We start from the raw sequence: 20740 nt of genomic DNA, 5'->3' as shown, positions 1-20740 counted from the left end.
TGGTTTCTTATTGTTTCTATTAATAAATACAAATAGATACTCTTGAAGTATCAAAGATACTGTTCACATAGCAGCGAATCGAGCACTGGATTTGATATCAGGTTCAAATTCTGCCTTTTGGACTGGCTATGTGACCTTGGGTAAATCATCTACTCTGAGCCTGATTCTTCCTCCTATAAAATAAAGAGTTTGGAATTGATCTCTGGAGTTCTGTCCAACTCTAACATTCAGCTTCTGTTCCTTAAAGTAGTGTAATTGGGAACAGTTAGATAACACAGTGTTTAGAGCGCCCAGCCTGGAGTCAGAAGGATCTGGGTTCATAACTAGCCCCAGACACTTCCTAGTTGTGTGACCCTAGGCAAGTCATTTAACCCCCATTTACCTAGCCCTTACTGTTCTCTTGCCTTGGCATTGATGCTTAGTATAAAGTCTAAGATAAAAGGCAAGAATTTTAAGAAAAAAATATGAAGTAATTTAATTTTAATTTTTAGAGACTGAAATAACTTGGAATTTTCGCTAATTTAGACAAATTTTCTCTTGTTAGTCTGAATTGATTATGGTTTTGTGTAAATTTAGTGTCATTTAGCGGTGTGACCATGAGCAAGTCACTTAAACCCATTTGCCTTAAGAAAAAAAGAAAAGAAAGTAATATTAATTCCTTTTTGAAAAGATTTCATCACATCTCATTTTCAACTTCAAGCCAGACAAGTCCCTCTTATCTTTCCCCTTTCCTCTTTCCCCTCTCCTTCCCACTCCCCCAACACCAAAAACATAACACAAATCTTCCTTATTCCTCTTTCGTTGTAAAAGAAAATTTGTCTCTTTTTTCCCTCTCTTTCTCTCCCTCCCCCCACCGCCCCCTCTCAAATATTTGCCTTCTCACAGTCCTATGTCACTACATCATCAGACACCGGAAATGAGCCAGCTGGCTTTGGTACTGTCAGGATTCTCTTGATAGAGCAGTTTTGTTCACCCCCTAACAGGATGTTAGGATTTCCCTCTTGTGAGTCTGTGTGAAAGGGACACAGAGCCAGGGCCATTCAATAAAAGCTGACAGCTCATTTTCATCCCTCTCTGGCCGCAGAACATGTCGCTTATTTTCATTTTTTCTTTAGGTAATGCCATTTTTGCCACCCATGAACTCCCTGGGAGCTAGCTAGGTTGGGGGATTTTTTTCTTTCTAATTTGTGTCAAAATCTTGTGTCTACTATAGGTAGCAGCTGCTTCATAAGCCATTTCCTGTTCTCTCTCTCCTTCCCTGCCCCCAACATAAAGTTCATCATTTAGGCTCTTTTACAGTACTTTCTTTCCTTCAGGGGATTTCACAGATTTAAAGGCTGGAACCATCTATTGCAGCTCCATCATTTTACAGATGAGAAATTGATCCTAATGAAACCACTTAGGAGTGAGAAGGAGAATCCCTCAACAAAAAAAAGGGTTAAATGAAAAAATAAAAATAAAAACTTTTATTTTATAAATGAATCTAAGTAAATAAATAAAAATAAAAAAGAGAAAGTTTTTATTTTTTCATTTAACTCATATTTTTTGAGGAATTCTCCTTTTCCCTCCTAAATGGTTTAGTTAGGATCCATCCTAGGATGCATCCAAACAAACACTTACTGTGTGAGCAAATCATTTCATCTCTGTGGGCCTCAGTTTCCTTTTTCCATAAAATGGGAATCATAATAGCCCCTATGGCATAGGGTTCTTAGGAGGGTTCAATGCAAGATGCCTGATGAAATTGAAAGTGCGAGTTAAATATTAGTTGTTAATTACTTGTTGTTAGACAGGCACACAAACGTTTATCTCACAATGCAGTGTGCAGTGATGTTTCTCATTAGACAAGGTCTTATAGGACTAGATCAGGGCATTCAGGAGGAGTGTGTATGTGTGCGTGTGTGTATGTGTGCGTGTGTGTGTGTGTATGTGTGTGTATGTGTGCATGTGTGTGTATGTGTGTGTGTATGTGTGCGTGTGTGCGTGTGTGTGTGCGTGTGTGTGTATGTGTGTGTGTATGTGTGCGTGTGTGCGTGTGTGTGTGTGTGTGTGTGTGTGTGTGTGTGTGTGTGTCTGTACAAATGGGGTGAGAGAATTCAAATGGAAGAAGAAGGTGAGAACCTGACCAGAACTGGAGGTGGAAAGGAAGAGAGCAGAGCCTCCTGCAGAGGCTTGAAGAGAGCGACGTAGGGACCAGGAAACAGCATTGAATTAGAATGCTCCCATTAACCTTCTCCTACTGTAAAAATCATAATGCAGAAAATTAGACCAGGCAAGAAGCTTCGCTTCCGTGTTTTATTTCAGCTAGGGACGGAGCAGTGAAGAAGGTGAAGGCTGATGTAGCATGGCTTGCTTTTATGCAGGACAGCTTTGTGCTTAGGAAATTCTCCCTTCCCCACTGGGGTGGAGATAGATTTGTACAGCTGGAAGCCTCCTTACTTCCCCTTCCTAAGCAAGCTTCCTCACTCTTCTTCCTCTTTGTCATCTCTATTCATAGGTGGAGGGAAGAGAATTGGATCTTTGCCAGCTGCCAAGTAGGGGTGACTAAGGGGTGCCCAGTTCTGAAATATAGGATTGGACACAGGTCAAATTGGAAGGAAAAGAATTGAGTCTTCGAAGACAGCTAGTTGGCTCAGTGGATAGAGAATGAGGTCAAGAGATGGGAGGTCCTGGATTCAAATTTGGCTTCAGATATTAACTGTGTGACCCTGGGCAAGTCACTTGACCCCCATTGCCTCGCCCTTACTGCTGTTCTGCCTTAGAACCAATGGATGGTATCGATTCTAAGACGGAAGGTAAGGGTGAAAAAGAAAAACCTTTCTAAAAGAATTGAGCTGCTAAGTAGGGGTCATTGGGGGCTTGCACAGCTCTGAATCTCAGGACTAGAGACTCAGATGTGAAGGGAGGGAAGAGAATTGAGTCTTTCCCATCTGCTAAGTAGGGGTGACTGAGGGTGCCTAGCTCTGAAGCACAGAATTGGTGGCTATTTCCTCTGTGGTTTCTGTACAGGAAGACGTGAAAGCTTGGGGGTATAAGCTGTGGTTGTGAGTTTCATTTGGTCAGAGTGAGCTATTCATGAGACTTCCTCAGGTCACTGGTTCAGTCCCCATATGGACCTTTCTGTCCTTTTATGCTCGGCGTACACGTTGCATCCCTCTCAAAGATGTGCACTGATCATTTGTCACAAGAATGGAGGAGAAAGGCAGAGAATATGGAGGCTGCATTGTGGATTCATTGCCATTCCTGGAAAAGTCACTCAAACCAAAAGCACCATCAACCATAACATCATTGATTTTTAAGGCTGGAAAAGACCTAGAGATAATTTATTTGTTCATCCTCTTTGTTTTAGAGATGAGGAAACTGAGGCCCAACCAAGCGAAGTGATTTATTCTAGGTCACACAGCTAATAAGTAGCAGTTATTCCACCTTGGGTGACCCAGTTATTATTTATATGTTTGTGGGTAGATTTGTGTGTGTTGTTCTGTCTATACAATTGCAGGATGATTTTTGGGGGTATATTTATGGTACTTTTAGTACAGAATTGATGAACTGTAGAACCCTATTATGCATATATAGATAGAAATATATATCATTTCTCTCCCTCCCTTCTCTCCTTCCTTCATTGCGAAAATGAAAATCTTTGTAAAAATATACAGAATCAGGGGCAGGTAGAAGGCTCAGTAGATTAAAAACCAGACCTAGAGAGAAGAGGTCCTGGGTTCAAATCTGATCTCAAAGACTTCCTAGCTATGTGACTGAGCAAGTCACTTAATCCCATTGCCTAGCCCTTACTGTTCCTCTGCCTTGGAACCAATGGACAATATTGATTCAAGGAGGGAAGGTGAGGGTTAAAAAAAAATAGAACTGTAAGTTATTCAGAGCTGGTCCAACCTCCATATTTTACAGATTGGGAAAGAGGTCCAGAAAAGGGAAGTGACTAACCCAAGGTCATGTAATGGAGCTCAGTGGAAGGGTTTCAGCTGTAACTTGAGAATTTTGTCTCAATGCAGTACAATAGCGAGGGTCCTTTGAAGAGGGAGGTGGGGCTCTGTGGGTTGTTACCTTTCCCCTCCTAGCACAGTTTGAGGTTGAAATTAGCTTGGGCTTTTTCCAGGGAAAGTGTTTGGAGGGAAGACATCCATCAGATTTGCTCGAACAGTTCCTAAGAATTTGCTTGGTGGTGCAAGAAATTATTGTTTCAGTCAGCTGAGTTTCTCTTCTATTTTGTTCAATTCAAGCCCTCTGGCTACTGACATATATTAGTTTGATGTGTTTTAGACCCCCCCCCCCCATGTATTCTCTAGTAATACCAGTTTCTGAATTCCAAATTAGAAGTTCCTCTTAAGCAATTCTGGTTGCATTTCCATTCAATTTCATGATCACTTATTAAATGTTCTACTGGGGGAAGGAGACAGCTAGGTGGATTGAAACTCACCCAGTTAGTCAACAACAAACATTTCCCTCTTCCATAAGACCTCCCTCCCAATAGTGGAACACAGTTGTCACGCCTTCCTCACCAAGCTAAATCCACTCAGTTCCTTCCACTGATCCAGCTTCTGCCATGAACCCAAGGCCACGTAGGACCTGAACCCTAACAGGAACTATTCTTGTCCCAGCTCATTTTTCTTCTTATGCTTCTTTATTTCCCTGAATATAGGAGGTGATTAGTCAGCCATTAACCAGTACACTTTGGTAATTCAGATTTATTTATATAAATATATTTACAAATAAATATACTTCTACAAAGTATATAAAATAGTATTAACATTAATTATCATCATTATCATCATCATCAGACCCCCGCTATGGTGGACAAAATGAGGACCATATGGGGAACTCTGAGAGGAGTCTCAACCATTTTTGGTCAATAATTAAGATGGAGAAAAGCCCATGGGGGTGACAAGGTGGCTTGGTAGATTAGCCTGGAAACAGGAGTTATTGGGTTCAAATCTAGCCTCAGATATTTCCTAGCTGTGTGACTTTGGTCAAGTCACTTGACCCCCATTACCCAGCTCCTAGGACACTCTTCTGCCTTGGAACCCATACAAAGTATTGATTCTAAGATGAAAGGTAAGGGTCTTATTTTAAAAAAAGGAAAGGAAAACCCATTTGAGAGAGGATCGAAGGCAGGAATTCTGTTGGAAGACTCCTGTCTAGCCCTAGCTACCGGAGTGTTCTCATACAAGTTCTAGGACTTCTCTTCCCTTGCCCTCAGCATCATGGAGGAGGCTGGACCAAAGGACTTGGAAAGTCTCTCTTAGTGCATTCCCTGTGATTCCCGAGTTATCATGTGCTGTGGGTCACTTTCTGGGCTTTCACAACTGAAGGGAGCAACCGAGAAGCCGGTGAGGATATCTATCCACTAACGATTAAATCCGAGAAAAGGCAGTGGTTGCCAAGGAAACTGCTGGGCTCTTCTTGCTTTGGTTCCACCGAATTCTATATGGAGGGGCATTTGTGTGCGATGCAAGGACTCACGCAGGGAGACAATCTGATTGCATTGGGGAATGTCATTAGCCAGTGCTGGGTGTTGCTTACTTTTTCAAATGGTGACATTTACTTATAGCCATTGCCAGCTCCGGAATGGGGGTGACATTTGCCTACGATGGGCCTCCTCATCCAAGGCAGCATGTGACATTATCAGTGCAGCTCCAGACTGTTCGTGCTAGAGGTTAATTCCATTCAACGAATGTTTGTGGGCCAACTTGAACACATCCTTCAAGGAGGGAGCCATGACTTCATCGTTTGGGCACTCTCCTCTGCCCTTTAGAAGATGGGCTTTGGTTTTTGTTTGTTTGCTTCTTTAATCCTTACTTTCTGCCTTAGAATCAATGCTATGTAACAGTTCCAAGACAGAAAAGTGGTAAGGGCTAGGCAGTGGGGGTTAAGGGACTTGCCCAGGGTCACCCAGCTAGGAAGTGTCTGAGGTCAGATTTGAACCTAGGACCTCCCATCTCTTGGCCTGGCTCTCAACCTACTGAGCCACCCAGCTGCCCCATAAGATGGTCTTTGGGAGTCTGAATGACTGAAAGAATTCAGCCCCTGATAGCCAACTCTCTGTAATAAGCCTCTCCAAAATTCAACCAAGCTAGTCCTCAGATAACAGACTCATGTTCCATTGACGGTCTAAATCCAAAGCCTTACAAGCTGGCTAGATTCTGCCAGAGCTTTTGCTCTCTTGTGTGTTAGTGCCAGATGGCATTAGAAGAAGCTAGTGGCAAGACAACCACATGCTAGCTAGTGATACATGCTCTCGCTGGGCTAGATACCCCTCTCCTGTAGATGATACATCCCATCCATCCTTTCCTTTTATTTATGCTTCTCATCTCTGACCTTCCACAAACTCTTCATAGAGGAACTATCCAACACCTTGGAGATCTTCTACTACTACCAAATGGGGTAGGAGGTGGTAGGCAGCTAGGTAGGTCAGTGGATTGAAAGCCAGACCTAGAGCCAGGAGGTCCTGGGTTCAAATCTGGCCTCAGACACTTCCTAGCTGGGTGACCCTGGGCAAGTCACTTGACCCCTATTGCCTAGCCCTTACCACTCTTATGCCTTGGAACCAATACATAGTATTGATTGTAACGTAGAAGGCAAGGGTTTAAAGCAAAATTCTTGGGATACAAGTAAATCACTTAGGCAGAGAGATCTTTGATCTCTCACTATACATTCCACCTACAGTCAGCCATGTTGTCACTGATGGCTTGTGCCATTTCCCTAACACAGGTTATTATTGGGAACATATTGCCGCCTGCCTACTATGCTAATTTAGAAATATAATTGATGTATTAAAGCTGTCATTCAGCCAGATATGTTGCTAATGTCTTTGGGGGGACCCTGAGTCTCCCTAGACTTTTAATATTGCCAAATGATAGGACCAATAGCAGATTAGAGGTCTTTGACCTCTTCTAGATAAAGTGATACTTTTAATTTCCCCAAGTGGCAGTTAGGTAGATAATCCTTAGCTGTATGACCCTGAGCAAGTCACCTAACCCCAATCACCTTCCTAAACCTATCTTGCCTTGGAATCTATATTACTTCTAAAACAAGAGGTAAGTGCTTTAAAACATTTCTCTAACTTCTTTTGACCAGTGATAATTGTAGTGGAGGGGGAGCGGGGATGAGGCTGGAGGAAGCTGGTATAAAAACTTAGGTCACTGATTGCTGATAAAGAAGGCTTCTGCAGCTTAGAAACCTTCTAGATAAGAGTCCAAGCTAGACAGATAGATCATGATTTATTGGTTGGTGACCTCAGTTTTACTTATGGTCCTAATGAAACTAAGGTCATGGGTTTCATCCTCATATTCAATATTTGTTTTTTGGGGGGGAGAGGGGATTCTATTATAGCCACGGACTATAAACCTAATCTCAGTCAAAAAAAAGTGTGCCCATAGTAACAAGGGAAAACAACTTATTGGGAAACTATGGGTGGGTCAACACTAACCACTAGAGAAAACAGTCCTGACTTTCTTTTTCCTTTTTTTTAAACTCTTATGTTTTATTTTAGTATCAGTTCTAAGAGAGAAGAGCAGTAAGGACTAGCAATCTGGGTTAAGTGACTTGCTTGGGGTCCTACAGTTAGGAAGTGTCTGAGGCAGAAATTGAATTCAGATCCTCTTGATTCCAGGCCTGGAACTCTATCCACTGAACCACCCCTGAGACTGTTCTAGAAGTGGACATTGCTGAATTCATACAGATCTGATCTTCAAGGTTATTGAGTCAAGTCTACAAGTATTTATCAAGCATTGACAATGTGCCAGACACTGGGCTAAGTTTTGGGAATATATAAACAAGCTAAAAGAAAGGCAGTTCCTGCCTTTAAGGAACTTACATTCTAATTTAAGAAGACAAACCGTATCAGAAGACTGAAGTCAATGGAAAAGAAGTGACCAAAGCTGGTGTAAAAATTAGCATTAATGTCAATAATAAAAATTTTATATTTTAGGAGATTTATTAATGATCATTAGAAACCAAGGAATAAAGAGGATACAAAATAAACACCATGTGCCTATGGCTGATTAGCCCATTTAAAAATCCCTGCACTTAGCTTACCACCACCACCACATTTGCTACATCATGCCCAAAGAGAGAGAGGGGCAGGTCCGCCCACTCAATATTAATCCCCTGTCTACAGGAAGTACATAAGGAAGTACACAGTAAGTCATTGGGTTCCCAGGAAATGTAGTTCTTTTTTAGGGTAACAGATTTTCCATCATACACTGGAACTTGGTGGAGGAAGAAGTCTGGAAATTTAGAAATGGAGACTGGAGAAGAATGGTCTGGGCATTTTTCTTAAAAAGGAAGTTCCAAGGACATCTCAGCAGGCTTGGAGAGAAGTCCTACGTTCAAATGTGGCCTCAGACACTGCCTAGCTTTGTGATCCTGGACAAGTTACTTAATGTCCATTACCTAGCCTTTTCCTTTCTGTCTTAGAGTTGTTATTAAATCAGAAAGTAAGGGGAAGGAAAGAAAAAGGAAGGAAGGAAGGAAGGAAGGAAGGAAGGAAGGAAGGAAGGAAGGAAGGAAGGAAGGAAGGAAGGAAGGAAGAGAAAGAGAGAGAGAAAGAAAGAAAGACAGAAAGAAAGAAAGAAAGAAAGAAAGAAAGAAAGAAAGAAAGAAAGAAAGAAAGAAAGAAAGAAAGAAAGAAAGAAAGAAAGAAAGAAAGAAAGAAAGAAAGAAAGAAAGAGAAAGAGAGAGAGAGAGAGTAGCTCTTAGAGTGATATATAATTTGGGAAGGCAAATGTAGTTGGGTAGTCTGACATTTGTCAGAGGATATCTGTCTTCTACTGAAAGAGGAAGCTCATAAGCTTCCCGCTGACATTCAGTTTCTTTCTCAACACCAGTTTTTCACCAGATCATATTTTAACTTCCAGTGGAGATGTTCTAACTCAGCCACTAGCAGCTACCGCTAACTTGCTACTCAAGAGAAAGAATAAGCTTGAGTTGATGATGCCTCCTTGGTGGTTACATGGTGTGTGAGACAGAGCTTGCAGATTATCTTGTGCCCTCTTCCCTTTTCCATCTACATGACTTCATTTAGTAATTTTATTAGCTCTCATCAGAATTAATTATCCTCTCTATGCTGATGATTCTCAAGTCTATCCAGTCTTTCTGTTGACTTCCAATCACATATTTCCAAAAGCTTTGGATTCCAGTAGACATCTTAAACTTGATGTATCCAAAATGGAGCTCCTTTTCCCCTAAACCTTTCCCATCACCTAACTTTCCTATTACTGTAGATAGCACGTGCCATCTTCAGTTTCCCAGGCTCAAAACCTAGTAGTCCTCCTGGGATTCCTCACTCTCTCCTTCCACCCCCAAATCTAAAATGTTGCCAAGACCTGCTGATTTCACATTTTCAGGGTCTCTCAAATATACTGTCCTCAGGGTAGCTGGGTGGCTCAGTGTATCGAGAGCCAGGAATAGAAATGGAAGGTCTTGGGTTCAATTGTGGTCTGAGATACTTCCTATCTGTGTGACCTTGGTTAAGTCACTTAATACCCAATGCCTAGCCATTACCACTTTTATGCCTTATAACCAATACATAGCATTGCTTCTAAGATAGAAGGTAAGGGTTTAAAATATATAACTCCTTCTCCCTCCATGCCTATACTGTTGCAATAAGCAGCTGATGGATCTGCCTCCCTCATGTCTCTCCCCAATCCAGGCTTTTCTCCATTCTGTCACCAAAGTGGTTTTTCTAAATCAAAAGTCTGGCCATGCCATTTTCTACTCAGTAAACTCCAGTGGCTCCTTGTTGCCTCTAGAATCAAATACAGAATATTCCGTTTGGCATTCAAAGTCCTATATTACCTAGCTTCAACCCCACCCCACCTTTTCAGTCTCATCACACACTACTCTCTGCCACAAACTTTTCAATCCAGTGATATTGGCCTTCTGGCTCTTCTTCAAACAAGAAAAGATACTCCATCTCTTAGTTTTCTGGGCATCTTTTCTGCCTAGAATGTTATCTTTCCTCATATCTGCCTCCTGGCTTCCCTGATGTTCTTCAAGTCCCAACTAAAATCCCAACTTCTATAGGAAGCCTTTCCCAACTCTTCTTAATTCTAGTGTCTTCCCTCTGATCATTTAGTTCCTATTTATCCCATCTATAGCTTATTTGTATATATTTGTTGGCTCGTTGTCTTCTTCATAAAATTGTAAGCTCCCAGAGGGTAGGACTATCATTTGTCTTTTTTCCTTTTTTGTATCCACAGTTCTTAGCACAGTCCCTGACATAGTGTTGTTCAGTATTGGCTCTTGTGGCTGTCGTGTTGCGTTGACTCATCAGACATTTTACTACTTGAGGGGAAGGGGAATTGAGGAAGAAGGAAGAGAATCTGAATCCTAAAATGTCAGAAAAAAATGTCTGACTCTTTGTTGACCCTTTTTGGGTTTTTCTTGGCAGCCATAATGGAGTGGTTTGCCATTTCCTTCTCCAGCCCATTTGACAGATGAAGAAATGGAGGCAAACAGGGTTAATTGATTTGCTCGGGGTCACCCAGTTAGTGTCTGAGGTCAGATTTGAATTCAAGAAGATGAGTCTTTCTGACTCTAAGCTCAGCCCTCTATCCACCATGACACCTCATTGCTCTGACATATAAACTTAGTATATCCTCATGGACTGACTAAGGAATGATTGGGCTTATCTCCTCCTTGCTATACATATTAGATACATTAACTTCTCCCAGTGTAGCTCAGAACTTCTGAATTGAGATCTCTCAGCCTCACCCTTCCTGGTAGCAGGAATACAAACATATGTTGCCATGTTTAGTTGAACTGAACAGTGCCCAATTTTGACTATAAATCCAATTTATTTCTCTTCTTCTTTGGGGACTTGAAAAATTGTCTAGTATGATCTCCACCGAGGCATGAAGTTCCTTTTCTCATCCCTGAGGAATGACTGTCCAGTCTTGTCTTACTTGAATACTTCCCATGATGAGGGACTCACTATCTTTCAAGTCAGCTCATGCTATTGTTAGACTTGTCTAATTGTTATGAATTCAGCCTTTGTTTTGAACTGAAATATTCCTCCCTCTAATTTCTGTTTTCTTAGGGAATTGCTCTTGTTAAATTTTTAATGAGTGTTTCTCTGTTTCCTATAGACGACATTCGATTGTTTGGATTTGTTCGATTTACCACGGGGGATGCCATGAGCAAGAGAGTGAAGTTTGCCCTCATCACTTGGATTGGAGAGAATGTCAGTGGGCTGCAAAGAGCCAAGACTGGGACTGACAAGACCCTGGTGAAAGAAGTTGTACAGGTAATTCTTCTATTGCTTGTGAAAATGACAACAATGATGATGATAGTTGACTTTTCGACAGTACTTTCTGGTTTACCAAACACTTTATATTTGTTATTATTTTTAATTTTTTACATCTGTTTTTAAGTTTGATTTATTATATGAATGCTGTAAAGAAAGTAATAGAAGTAGTTTCTCCACTTTACAGATGTAGAAACTGAGGCTTGGAGAGGTTGTGACATGCCCATGGCCACATAGCCAGTAAGCAAGCAGCAGAGCAGTGATTTGAACTTTCATTTGGTGGTTTGTCTCTTTTAATACCTTAGTTGCCTGATATGCTTTATTTATATATCCCCATTTATTATTATTTTTTCAAAACCCTTACCTCCATCTTAGAATTAATGGTTCAGAGGCAGAAGAGTGGTATGGGCTAGGCAGTGTACATTAAGTGACTTATGGAGTGTCTAGATGTCTGAGGCCAGATTTGAATTCCCATATATTCTGTAAATGTTTGGATATCTTCGTTTGAATATCTCCAATGACTGTGAACCTATTATCCTGTGACCCAACTTACTCTCCTTTTGCTGAGCTCTAATTGTCAATGTTTTTCCTGATATTGAGTTGAAATTTGCTTCTTAGCTACTTCCTTCCATCCATGGCTCTGCTTCTGGGACCAGGAATGAGTTTGATCCCTATCCCATTGGATAATTCTTCAATATATCATCATACACATTTTCTTCTCCAGGCTAGATATTTCCATTCCTTCAGCTTATTCTAATAAAGTAGGACTGTAAACCCTCCTCCATCTTGGTTGACCTCTTCTCAACCATCTTAAGGTTATTAATAGTCTTCCTCCCCAAACAACCTAAAATTCCAGATGTAGCCAGACCAGGGCAGAATACAGTGGGACTATATTACCTCTCTATTCTTGCATATTATGCTTTCCCCTTTATTTCGGCCTAAAATTGTATTGGCTCTAGCTGCCATATTGTCATCAATTTGTATCACCTGGAAGGGGACAGGGAGGGAGGGAGAGAATCTAAATCCTAAAATTTCAGAAAACAATTGTGAAAAATTGTTTCTACTTGTCACTGAAAAATAAATAAATGAAAAGAATATATTGCATTGACTCTGATCTCAAAATCTGATAATATACATTTTTTCTTCCATTTTATTTACTTCCCTATAGGGTAGGTTATTTCCATCAGGAATTGCTGGCTTGTCCTATTACTAAATGTCAGTCTGCTGAACATGAAGTGGTGGAATTTCCCTCTACTTCCTGTTTTTGGCTTCAGTTAGAGACCTCACCTGAGGTACTATCTCATATCACATAAGAGAAATGCGCTCTTCCATTTTTTTTTTTAAGCTCAGAAACCAGAAGCTTATGGTTCAGTTATTTAATTTAATTTAATTAATTTAATTAAATTAATTTTTTTGTTACAATAATCACTTTATTTCCTTCCCCCCCCCCCCATTCTTTCCCCAGCTGAAGCGCAATTTCATTGGGTATTACTTGTGTCCTTGATCAGTGGTTCAGTTATTTTAGTAAAGGAGAAAAGCCTTTCTACAGTCTAGGGAAGAACATTCAGTTTCTTTTGCTCCATAAGGAAAAGAATCTGTTAGTTCTCAGTCTTGGCTATGTGTAGCTTTTATCCTCAGAAACTGTCTTGCCTTAAAAGGCCAACCTATTTTGGAACACAGAATAGCCAGTCAGATAAATAGAGTTTACAGAAATGTAATCTCTGTGATCTTTGTAATCAAAAGTCTTTGAATTTACTTCTTCCCATTCACCAGAATCAACAACAGTCTCAAGCCTCTATCTGACTTAGGGTTAGAAATTCCTGGTAACTCCCTCTTAACCTTTATGGGGATCTTGTATGTCATTTGTCTATTTCCAGGAGTAAGGTTATGCCAAAGAAGTCATAAAAGAACTGCCTGGGTTTAATGCTCAGATCTCTTTTCAAATGAGCTGCTATCGGCTTGCTGTCCCATTGTCCAAAATCAAAATCAAGTCAACAAGCATTTATTAAATGCTTACTATAGGCAAAGTTGAGGCAACTAGGTGGTACAGTGGATAGAACACCAGGCATGGAATCAGGAAGATCTGATTTCAAATCTGGCATCAGACACTTAATAGCTATGTGACCTTGGGCAAGTCACTTAACCCTGTTTGCCTCAGTTTATTCACATATCAAATGAACTGAAGAAGGAAATGGCATACTACCCTAGCATCTTTGCCAAGAAAACCCCAAAAGGGGTCACACAAAGTATCAGACAAGACTGAACAATGACTGAACAGAAATGAGGAGCAAATTTTTTTCAAGTCAAAATTCTTTTCATGAAATATGCTTTGTATCCTCCATGGAGCCCAGAACAGGGATGGGGATATAAATGAGACCTAGGTTTCTACTAGTAGGGAGAACTCCCTTTAACACTGTGCCTTAACCCCTTCTCTGAAACTTAGTCCTAGACATTTAGCTAGAGTCCTGTTAAGTGACTTACCCAAAGTTATGCAGATGGAAGGTGCCAGATTTTCTTAGACTCAAGGCTGGTTCTCTCTCTACTAAATGATGTAGTAGATACTCATCAATTCACTGTCAAGTGCAATTTTAAAGATACCAAAGGAGATAAATTCAGGTACCAGTTCTTGTACACAGGGCTAATTACATTCTAGGTATGATATCCTTTGCCCTCAAAAAGCTAACTTGGAAGAACTTGAAGTCTCAACCAGTCTCTGTGAATTGGGGGGGGGGGGGAGGGATGGAGGCACGTCAGAGAAAGTTTCATGAAGGAATTAGTACCTTAGCTAAACTTTGCTAAACTTTAAAGGAAGGTAAAGTGTGTTAAAGGAAGGAAAAAAGATTTTTCCAGGTTTCTGCAAATGCATAGAGATGAAATGTTGAATTTGGGGAGCAGCTAAGTTGTCTTCTTTGCCTGGAAACTAAAAAAGAAATGTAGGTTGGTGCTGATGAGCAATAGGGAGCTATTGAAGGACTAAGAGGAAAAGAAGGTTAATTTAAGGAAGATTGCTTAGGAGTGCTTTAAAACTATTTTCAGCAGCTTTGTAGAATGTTAGAAAGAGGGATTAGATGCAGAAAGACCAATTAGGTGATTATTTCTCTGTCCAAGGTAGATGAGAGAAAGTCTAATTCAGGGTGCTGACTATGAATGGAGACAGAAATGAATACAAGAGATATACAGATGTAGAGATCCAATAGGATTTGCTACCTGCAAATGATGGGGTAGTAGGTGGCACCACAGTGGATAGAGAACCAGGCCTGGAGTTAGGAAAACACATCTTCTCAAGTTCAAATTTATCATAAGACACTTCCTAACTGTGTGACCCTGGGCAAGTCACTTAATCCAGTTTGCCTCAGTTTCCTCATCTGTAAAACAAGCTGGAGAAGGAAATAGCCATCCACTCCAATATCTTTGCCAAGAAAAGCCCAAATGGGGTCATTGAGAGTTGGACACAACAACAGCAGCAACACACACCTGCAAATGAGGGAAGATTCCCAGTTTATGTAGCTCTGTGACTGCAAGGGTGGTTGGGGTGTTGCCATCATTAGAAACTTATACAAAATGTGCTTCTATTTATGAAAGCATGATTTACATGGATTTTCCTGATCAATGTGAGCTTGGGCTGGAACTGATGATGTCTAAAGCTTCTTTCAACTCTTAAAAGCGTTTTCAAGAGATCAGAAGTTTGCCTTAATATGAAATGAGATCTCTTTGTGGTGAATGACTTTGAAAAACTATTTTTAGGATCTGCTTATCAGCTTTTCCAGAACAATGTCATCACCTTAAACATAAAATTTTTTCTTTCGTTGTTGACCCAGCAATCTCATTACTGGACATCTGTCCCCAAGGAAGGTAAAGACAGACAGACCCAATGGATGCCAAAATATTCATGGATACACTTTTTTGTGGTGACAAAACCCTGAAAGCAAAGTGACCTCTATCAGTTGGGAAATTGGCTAAATGAAGGGTGCTATGTGAATATAATAGAATCTTATTGCACTGTTAGAAATGATGAGAAGAGAAGCAAGTAGAATGTCAGATTTGGAGTTGGGTTCAAATCTCAGCCCTGTCACTAGTGCTAGAATTCCTCAAGGGACTAGGTGAAGCCTGACCTTAGAAAATCATTTTCCCCAGGCCTCAGTTTCTCTCAGTTGTATAGTGGGGGAGTGAGTTTAGACCACCTATAAAGTCCCTTTTAGGTCTAAATCTCTTGGGACACCTAGGTGGCACAGTGAATAGAGCACCAGATCTAGAGTCAGGAAGACCTGAGTTCAAATCTGCCTTATACATGTAATAGCTGGGTGCCCTTGGGAAAGTAACTTTAACCTGATTTGCCTCAATTTCCCCTTCTGTGGAATGAGCTGGAGAAGGAAATTGCAAACCACTCCAGTATCTTTGTCAAGAAAGCCCCAAATTCGGTCATGAAGAGTTGGACATGACTGAAAAATGACTGAACAACAAACTCTAAATCTCTAATTCTGAGACTTGCATGAATAGATTCAGAGGGAGGCAAATTCAAAACAAGATACTTAATAATGTAAATAAAAGTCTTACTGAGTAATCGTAATGATTAATTTTAATCCTTAAATAATAGCTACAGAAGGTTCTATAGCCCCATAGACCGTCTCTATGTTTGCTAGATTTGCTCAACAGTTTTTCTTATGAGAAGGAAGGTTTCATCAAAGAGTCAGGAGTTGGGAAGAGGAGGGATGGGGAAGCTACTTCTAGAGGTGACTAACATAAAAATAAAAGGCATCAATAAAACTTACTTTTTAAAAAATAGCCTTTTACATGAGGCTGAAGAGATAAAATGATCTAAAAGCCCATTAAGATGACAGTTGACCTGAAAACTAGTCATAAATTCCCATGAGATCTTTTAGCACTCAGAGTCAAGACTCTGTGTGTGTGTGTTTAGTCACCCCAACCATCATGCCCAACTCTTCTTGGCAAATTCCTGGAGAGGTTTGCCATTTCCCTCTCTTGATCATTTTCCAGATGAGGAAACTGAGGCAAACAGGGCTAAATAACTTGCCCAGACACAAAGCTAATAAGTATCAAAATCCAGTTTTGAACTCAGGTCTTCCTGGCTCCAGGCTAAGTGCTTTATCCACTGGGCCACCCAGCTGCTCCTGAGTCAAGACTACTTCACCTTCTAAAAACTTTGCCAGAATTTCTGCCATTATCTGGAACAGATGGTAATGCTGGTTGCAGGTCATTTCTGTGAATTATTTCAGAGCCTCTCAAAAAGGTCTGCTTACGGAGGCAGTGGGAATAATACTGTCTTTGATTCCCCAGCATAGTAATGACATATAGTAGGTGCTTAATAAATGCTTTTTGATTGACTAGAAAGAATGAGAGAGCACGGTGTAGAGCAAGAGCTCTAGTTTCTAAGATGTAATAAAAAATTGTTTTTTAAATCCTTACCTTTTGTCTTAGAATCGATACTGTGTATTAGTTCCAACACAGAAGAGCAATAAGGGTTAGGCAACTGGAGCTAAGTGACTCATCCAATGTCACACAGCTAGGAAATGTTTGAGGTCACATTTGAACCCAGGACCTTCCATCTCCAGGCCTGGCTTTCATTCCACTGACCCACCTAGCTGCCCCCTTAGGCTGAAAATTTAACAACCAGCTTTACCAAACTGGTTTGAGCTGGCTCTAGCACCACACACAGAAAAGGCTAAGAATCTCTTGTGTATAGAGAAGAAGGAGCACTGGGTTTGCTGCCATGTAACTTATTTTAAATCCCAACTCCACTTATGTACTACCCACTAGCTGCATGATTTATGGCAAGCCCTTCCCATCTCCGTGCCTCGGTTTCCCTCCTTCCTAAATCCACCTAAATTTGAATGTCCAAATTCGTATGTTTCTTCTACTAGCTGGGGAGAGAAGATAGAAATGCTGACGGAAAGGTAGCTCTAACAATACCAAAAAAGGCACTGAAAATGAAGTACTGATTGAGTCGTGCCAGCAGGAAGTGTTGGAGCAATTCAGAAGAGCTTGTCATAAATGAGGCTCTTGTTGCTTTTTTCCTCTGACTGATTCAGAGTCAGTTCTATGACCCTTAGTCAGGGATTGGATCCCATTGACCCATTTGCCCTCTCCCAGCTCCCAACCGGTTTGTTCATCAGTGCTTCTGCTTGAAAATAAGTCATTAAAGATATTTCTTTAGTATTTTGACTAAATACAGTTCTTACTGTCTCTGGCATCAAACCACTGACTGGGGATTTCCTAGGCTACTTTTTTTTTAAACTCTTACCTTCTGTCTTATAAGAGCAGCAAGGGCTGGCCACGGAGGGGAGGTGACTTGCCCAGGGTTGTCACACAGCCATCCCGAGTTACTCTTACTTCTTGTTAGTACTGATTTCCCTTCATTGGGGTTTTACAAGGCTCATCATTACTGCGATCTGTGCTGGGAAGTTTTTGTTTTTTGCTTCTTGGTATAACAAGTATTTGTACCAGGCATTGTGCTAAGTACAAGAAACAAGGGTATACGAGTATCCTTTCTACATCACGACTTCCCATCGTGGCTTTCGATAGCGTAAGAAGTTAAATGGGAATTTTTTGAGAGTTTTGAGGAAGCCGTAAATGACACACAAAGGCCAGCAGACAACACAGAAAAGTTTAGGAATGGCATCGCCTATGACCAACAATAAACACCCCATTAAAGAAAAAGGCAAAAGCTCGGACTTCTCTGGCATGAAGGGAGGGTCAAAAATGTTCATGGAATTTACAGATCGTTGGGGTGACTAACCCCCAGGATGTGAAAGGGATGCCTGTACTTTGCAAATGTTATCTCATTTGGTCCTCACTACAGTCCTGAGAGGTAGGTACTATTATTATCATCCCCATGTTACAGATGAAGAAACTAATGCAAACAGTGTGACTTGCCCAAGGTCACCCAGCTAGAAATGTCTGAGGTCAAATTGGAACTCGGGTCTTCCTGACTCCAGGCACAGGGCTATTATCTACTGTGCCACCAGGCTGCTTATAGGCAAGTTCACCTTATAATGAAGTCCTTCAAGGACTCTAAATCTCCTTGGGTGAGATCCAAAAGACAACCTTTGTGGGATTCTTTCCTGAAAGGAAGTAGTCTCTAAATGAAGCAATAATATATTTCTTGTACTTTGGAGCTCAAAATACTTCATTTCAAAAATTCAGTTGTGGCAGGTGACCTACTTTTCTTGAGCACCAGGAAAGCACAGCACATCTTCAAATTTTGAGCAAATGTAAGGGAATTCCACTACGAATGAACGAATATGATTATGGGAGCGGTGAAAAGAGTGCTCAATCTGGAGTCAACAGGATCTGGGTTTGAATTCCAGCTGTGTGTGTGTGTGTGTGTGTGTGTGTGTGTGTGTGTGTGTGTGTGTGTGTGTGTAAATAAAAACGTAAAAGGGAGAAAAAGAAAGACAGAAAGAGACAGAGAGAGGAATGAAAGAGAGAAATAGAGACAGAAAGAGACAGAAGCAGGAGGAAGGAGAGACAGAGAGACAGAGATGGAGAGAGAAGAGTGAAAAAAGAAAAAGAGACAAAGAAGAAGAGGAAGGAGAGAGAGAGAGAGAGAGAGAGAGAGAGAGAGAGAGAGAGAGAGAGAGAGAGAGAGAGAGAGAGGAGTGAAAGAGAAACAGAGGCAAAAAGAGCCAGGAAGGGGAGGAAAAGGGAGGACAGAGAGAGGAAAAAGAGAAGAAAGACAGAGAGAGAGGAGAAAGAGAGAATAGTGAAAGGGGGAGGAAGGGAGAAGATAAAGAGGGAGAGGAGAGAAATAGAGACAGGAAGGGGAAGGGAGAGGGAGAGGAGAGAAATAGAGACAGGAAGGGGAAGGAAGAGGGGGGAGAGAGAGAGAGAGAGAGAGAGAGAGAGAGAGAGAGAGAGAGAGAGAGAGAGAGAGAGAGAGAGAGAGAGATGTCTTCTCTGGGCACTAAGTTTCATCATCTGTAAAACTGAAAGTTAGTAGGACCTCCAAGATCCTTCTAAATTCTGCCTGTGGTTGTTAAAGAGTTTGTTGTTTCTATTTTTTAATCTTTGACAAAATACAGGCTGTTACTGTGTAATTATTAATTATTAACTATGTAATATTTAATCATTAAGTTGGAGACTTTGGAGTTTTGGGAGTTTACCAGTTTGAGAATAGATTTTAAAGCAATTAGTGAGCATATCATGTTTGCAGGGATTTGTCTCTTTTTTTTTTTCCCTAAAGCATCCCAGCACAGTGGCTGGCACCCAGTAGGTTCTTAATAAATGTTTATTGATTTAGCAATTGTGTCCTTGAACAGCCTAAATGTGCTGTTCATGCTCCAGTTCTTTGTAGATAAGACAGGGCTCGCTGGCGTTATTTTTATCTAAAACTTTACTACAAATTAGTGGCGAACCCCATTTTTCCTTGGGGGTTAATGAGGTTTTACTGTATGGCCCCCACCAGTGAACTGTCGAAGCCTTCTTATTATCTGGGCTTACGTTGCCCATGCGTAGTTCTAGTTGGATTAAGGTGTCACCCACATCCCTTTAGTTTCTTGGTTAAACACGGTTCTCTTTTCTAGAAATGAAGCTACGTAACGTGGAGGGGAAAGTAGACCGGGAAGAAGAGTCTCAGAGCTGTGTCAACTGCCAGGAGAATTTAGGTTAAGCAATTGTAATTGCCCAGATCTGAATCAAGCCAGTGAATGTTCTGCATGACTAATTCACTATAGCTGTCTGTCTGTGGAATACTGGCCCAGTGTTAGAACAAAGGATGTGTCATGTTCTGTTGTCATCCTCTGCCTCTCGGGGATTGTGGGAACAATGCAAACACCTCTAATATGGGTGTTTTCCAGGCTGAGACAAAGCCATCTTGATTTAAGGCCAGACTTTATCTAATGGTGTATAGTGTTGTCTCTTGTCAAATGTTTTTATTGTGCGTGTTCCTTTCCCCCCTCCCTCTAACCGTGTAACCAGAGAACCCCTTCTCTGTTTGCAGCTTTGGGGAAAGAAATCGCTGAGGTGTATTTGCTCCAGGGAGATGTTGAGCAAGGAAGTTAGTTAAGCAGGTCCATTCAGAGTCCACGTAGCTAATGGTTGTGTGTCTGGCTGGCTCTCTTTTGAGTTACCCACATAGGGAGTCATTTTAAAATCTGAGCTCCAGAAGCAGCCATGTGGCACAGTGGATAGAGAGCCAGACTGAGGGATGGGAAGTCCTGGGTTCAAATCTAACATCAAGACACTTTCTAGCTGTATGATCCAGGGCAAGTCACATAACCCTGGTTGTTTAGCCCTTGCCTTTCTGTCTTAGAATTGTTACTAAGGGAATTGCTTTTTGGCTACAGGAGAGGGGAAGGAAAGAACATGAATCATGGAAAAATAGTCTTAATTAATTAAATAAATAATTTTAAAAATCGTTATTAAGACAGAAAGTATTCAAAAAATATTTGAACCCTTCTGTCCCACCAAAAAGTCATGCACACAGCCACCTTCCCTCAAGTCCCTGTTGTTATCTCTATAGAA

At 41.0% G+C, this 20740-nt stretch overlaps 1 protein-coding gene across 2 annotated transcripts in view; it reads left to right on the top strand.

The window, feature by feature from the left end:
- COTL1 (coactosin like F-actin binding protein 1) overlaps positions 1 to 20740 on the top strand; it is a 60850-nt gene that overhangs the window by 15982 nt on the left and 24128 nt on the right. The window contains exon 3 of one of the 2 annotated variants that reach the window (XM_001365279.4): positions 11103 to 11260. In XM_001365279.4, coding sequence (XP_001365316.1) covers positions 11103 to 11260 — 158 coding nt within the window. Of the gene's footprint in view, positions 1 to 11102; positions 12347 to 20740 lie in introns of those variants that run through there. The other variant, XM_056810336.1, reaches the window with a different exon arrangement.

Source organism: Monodelphis domestica, chromosome 1 (assembly GCF_027887165.1).
Source record: "Monodelphis domestica isolate mMonDom1 chromosome 1, mMonDom1.pri, whole genome shotgun sequence".
NCBI classification, from domain to species: domain Eukaryota; kingdom Metazoa; phylum Chordata; class Mammalia; order Didelphimorphia; family Didelphidae; genus Monodelphis; species Monodelphis domestica.
Note: the sequence above shows the minus strand (reverse complement) of the source record. Positions and strands in the feature narration are given on the sequence as shown.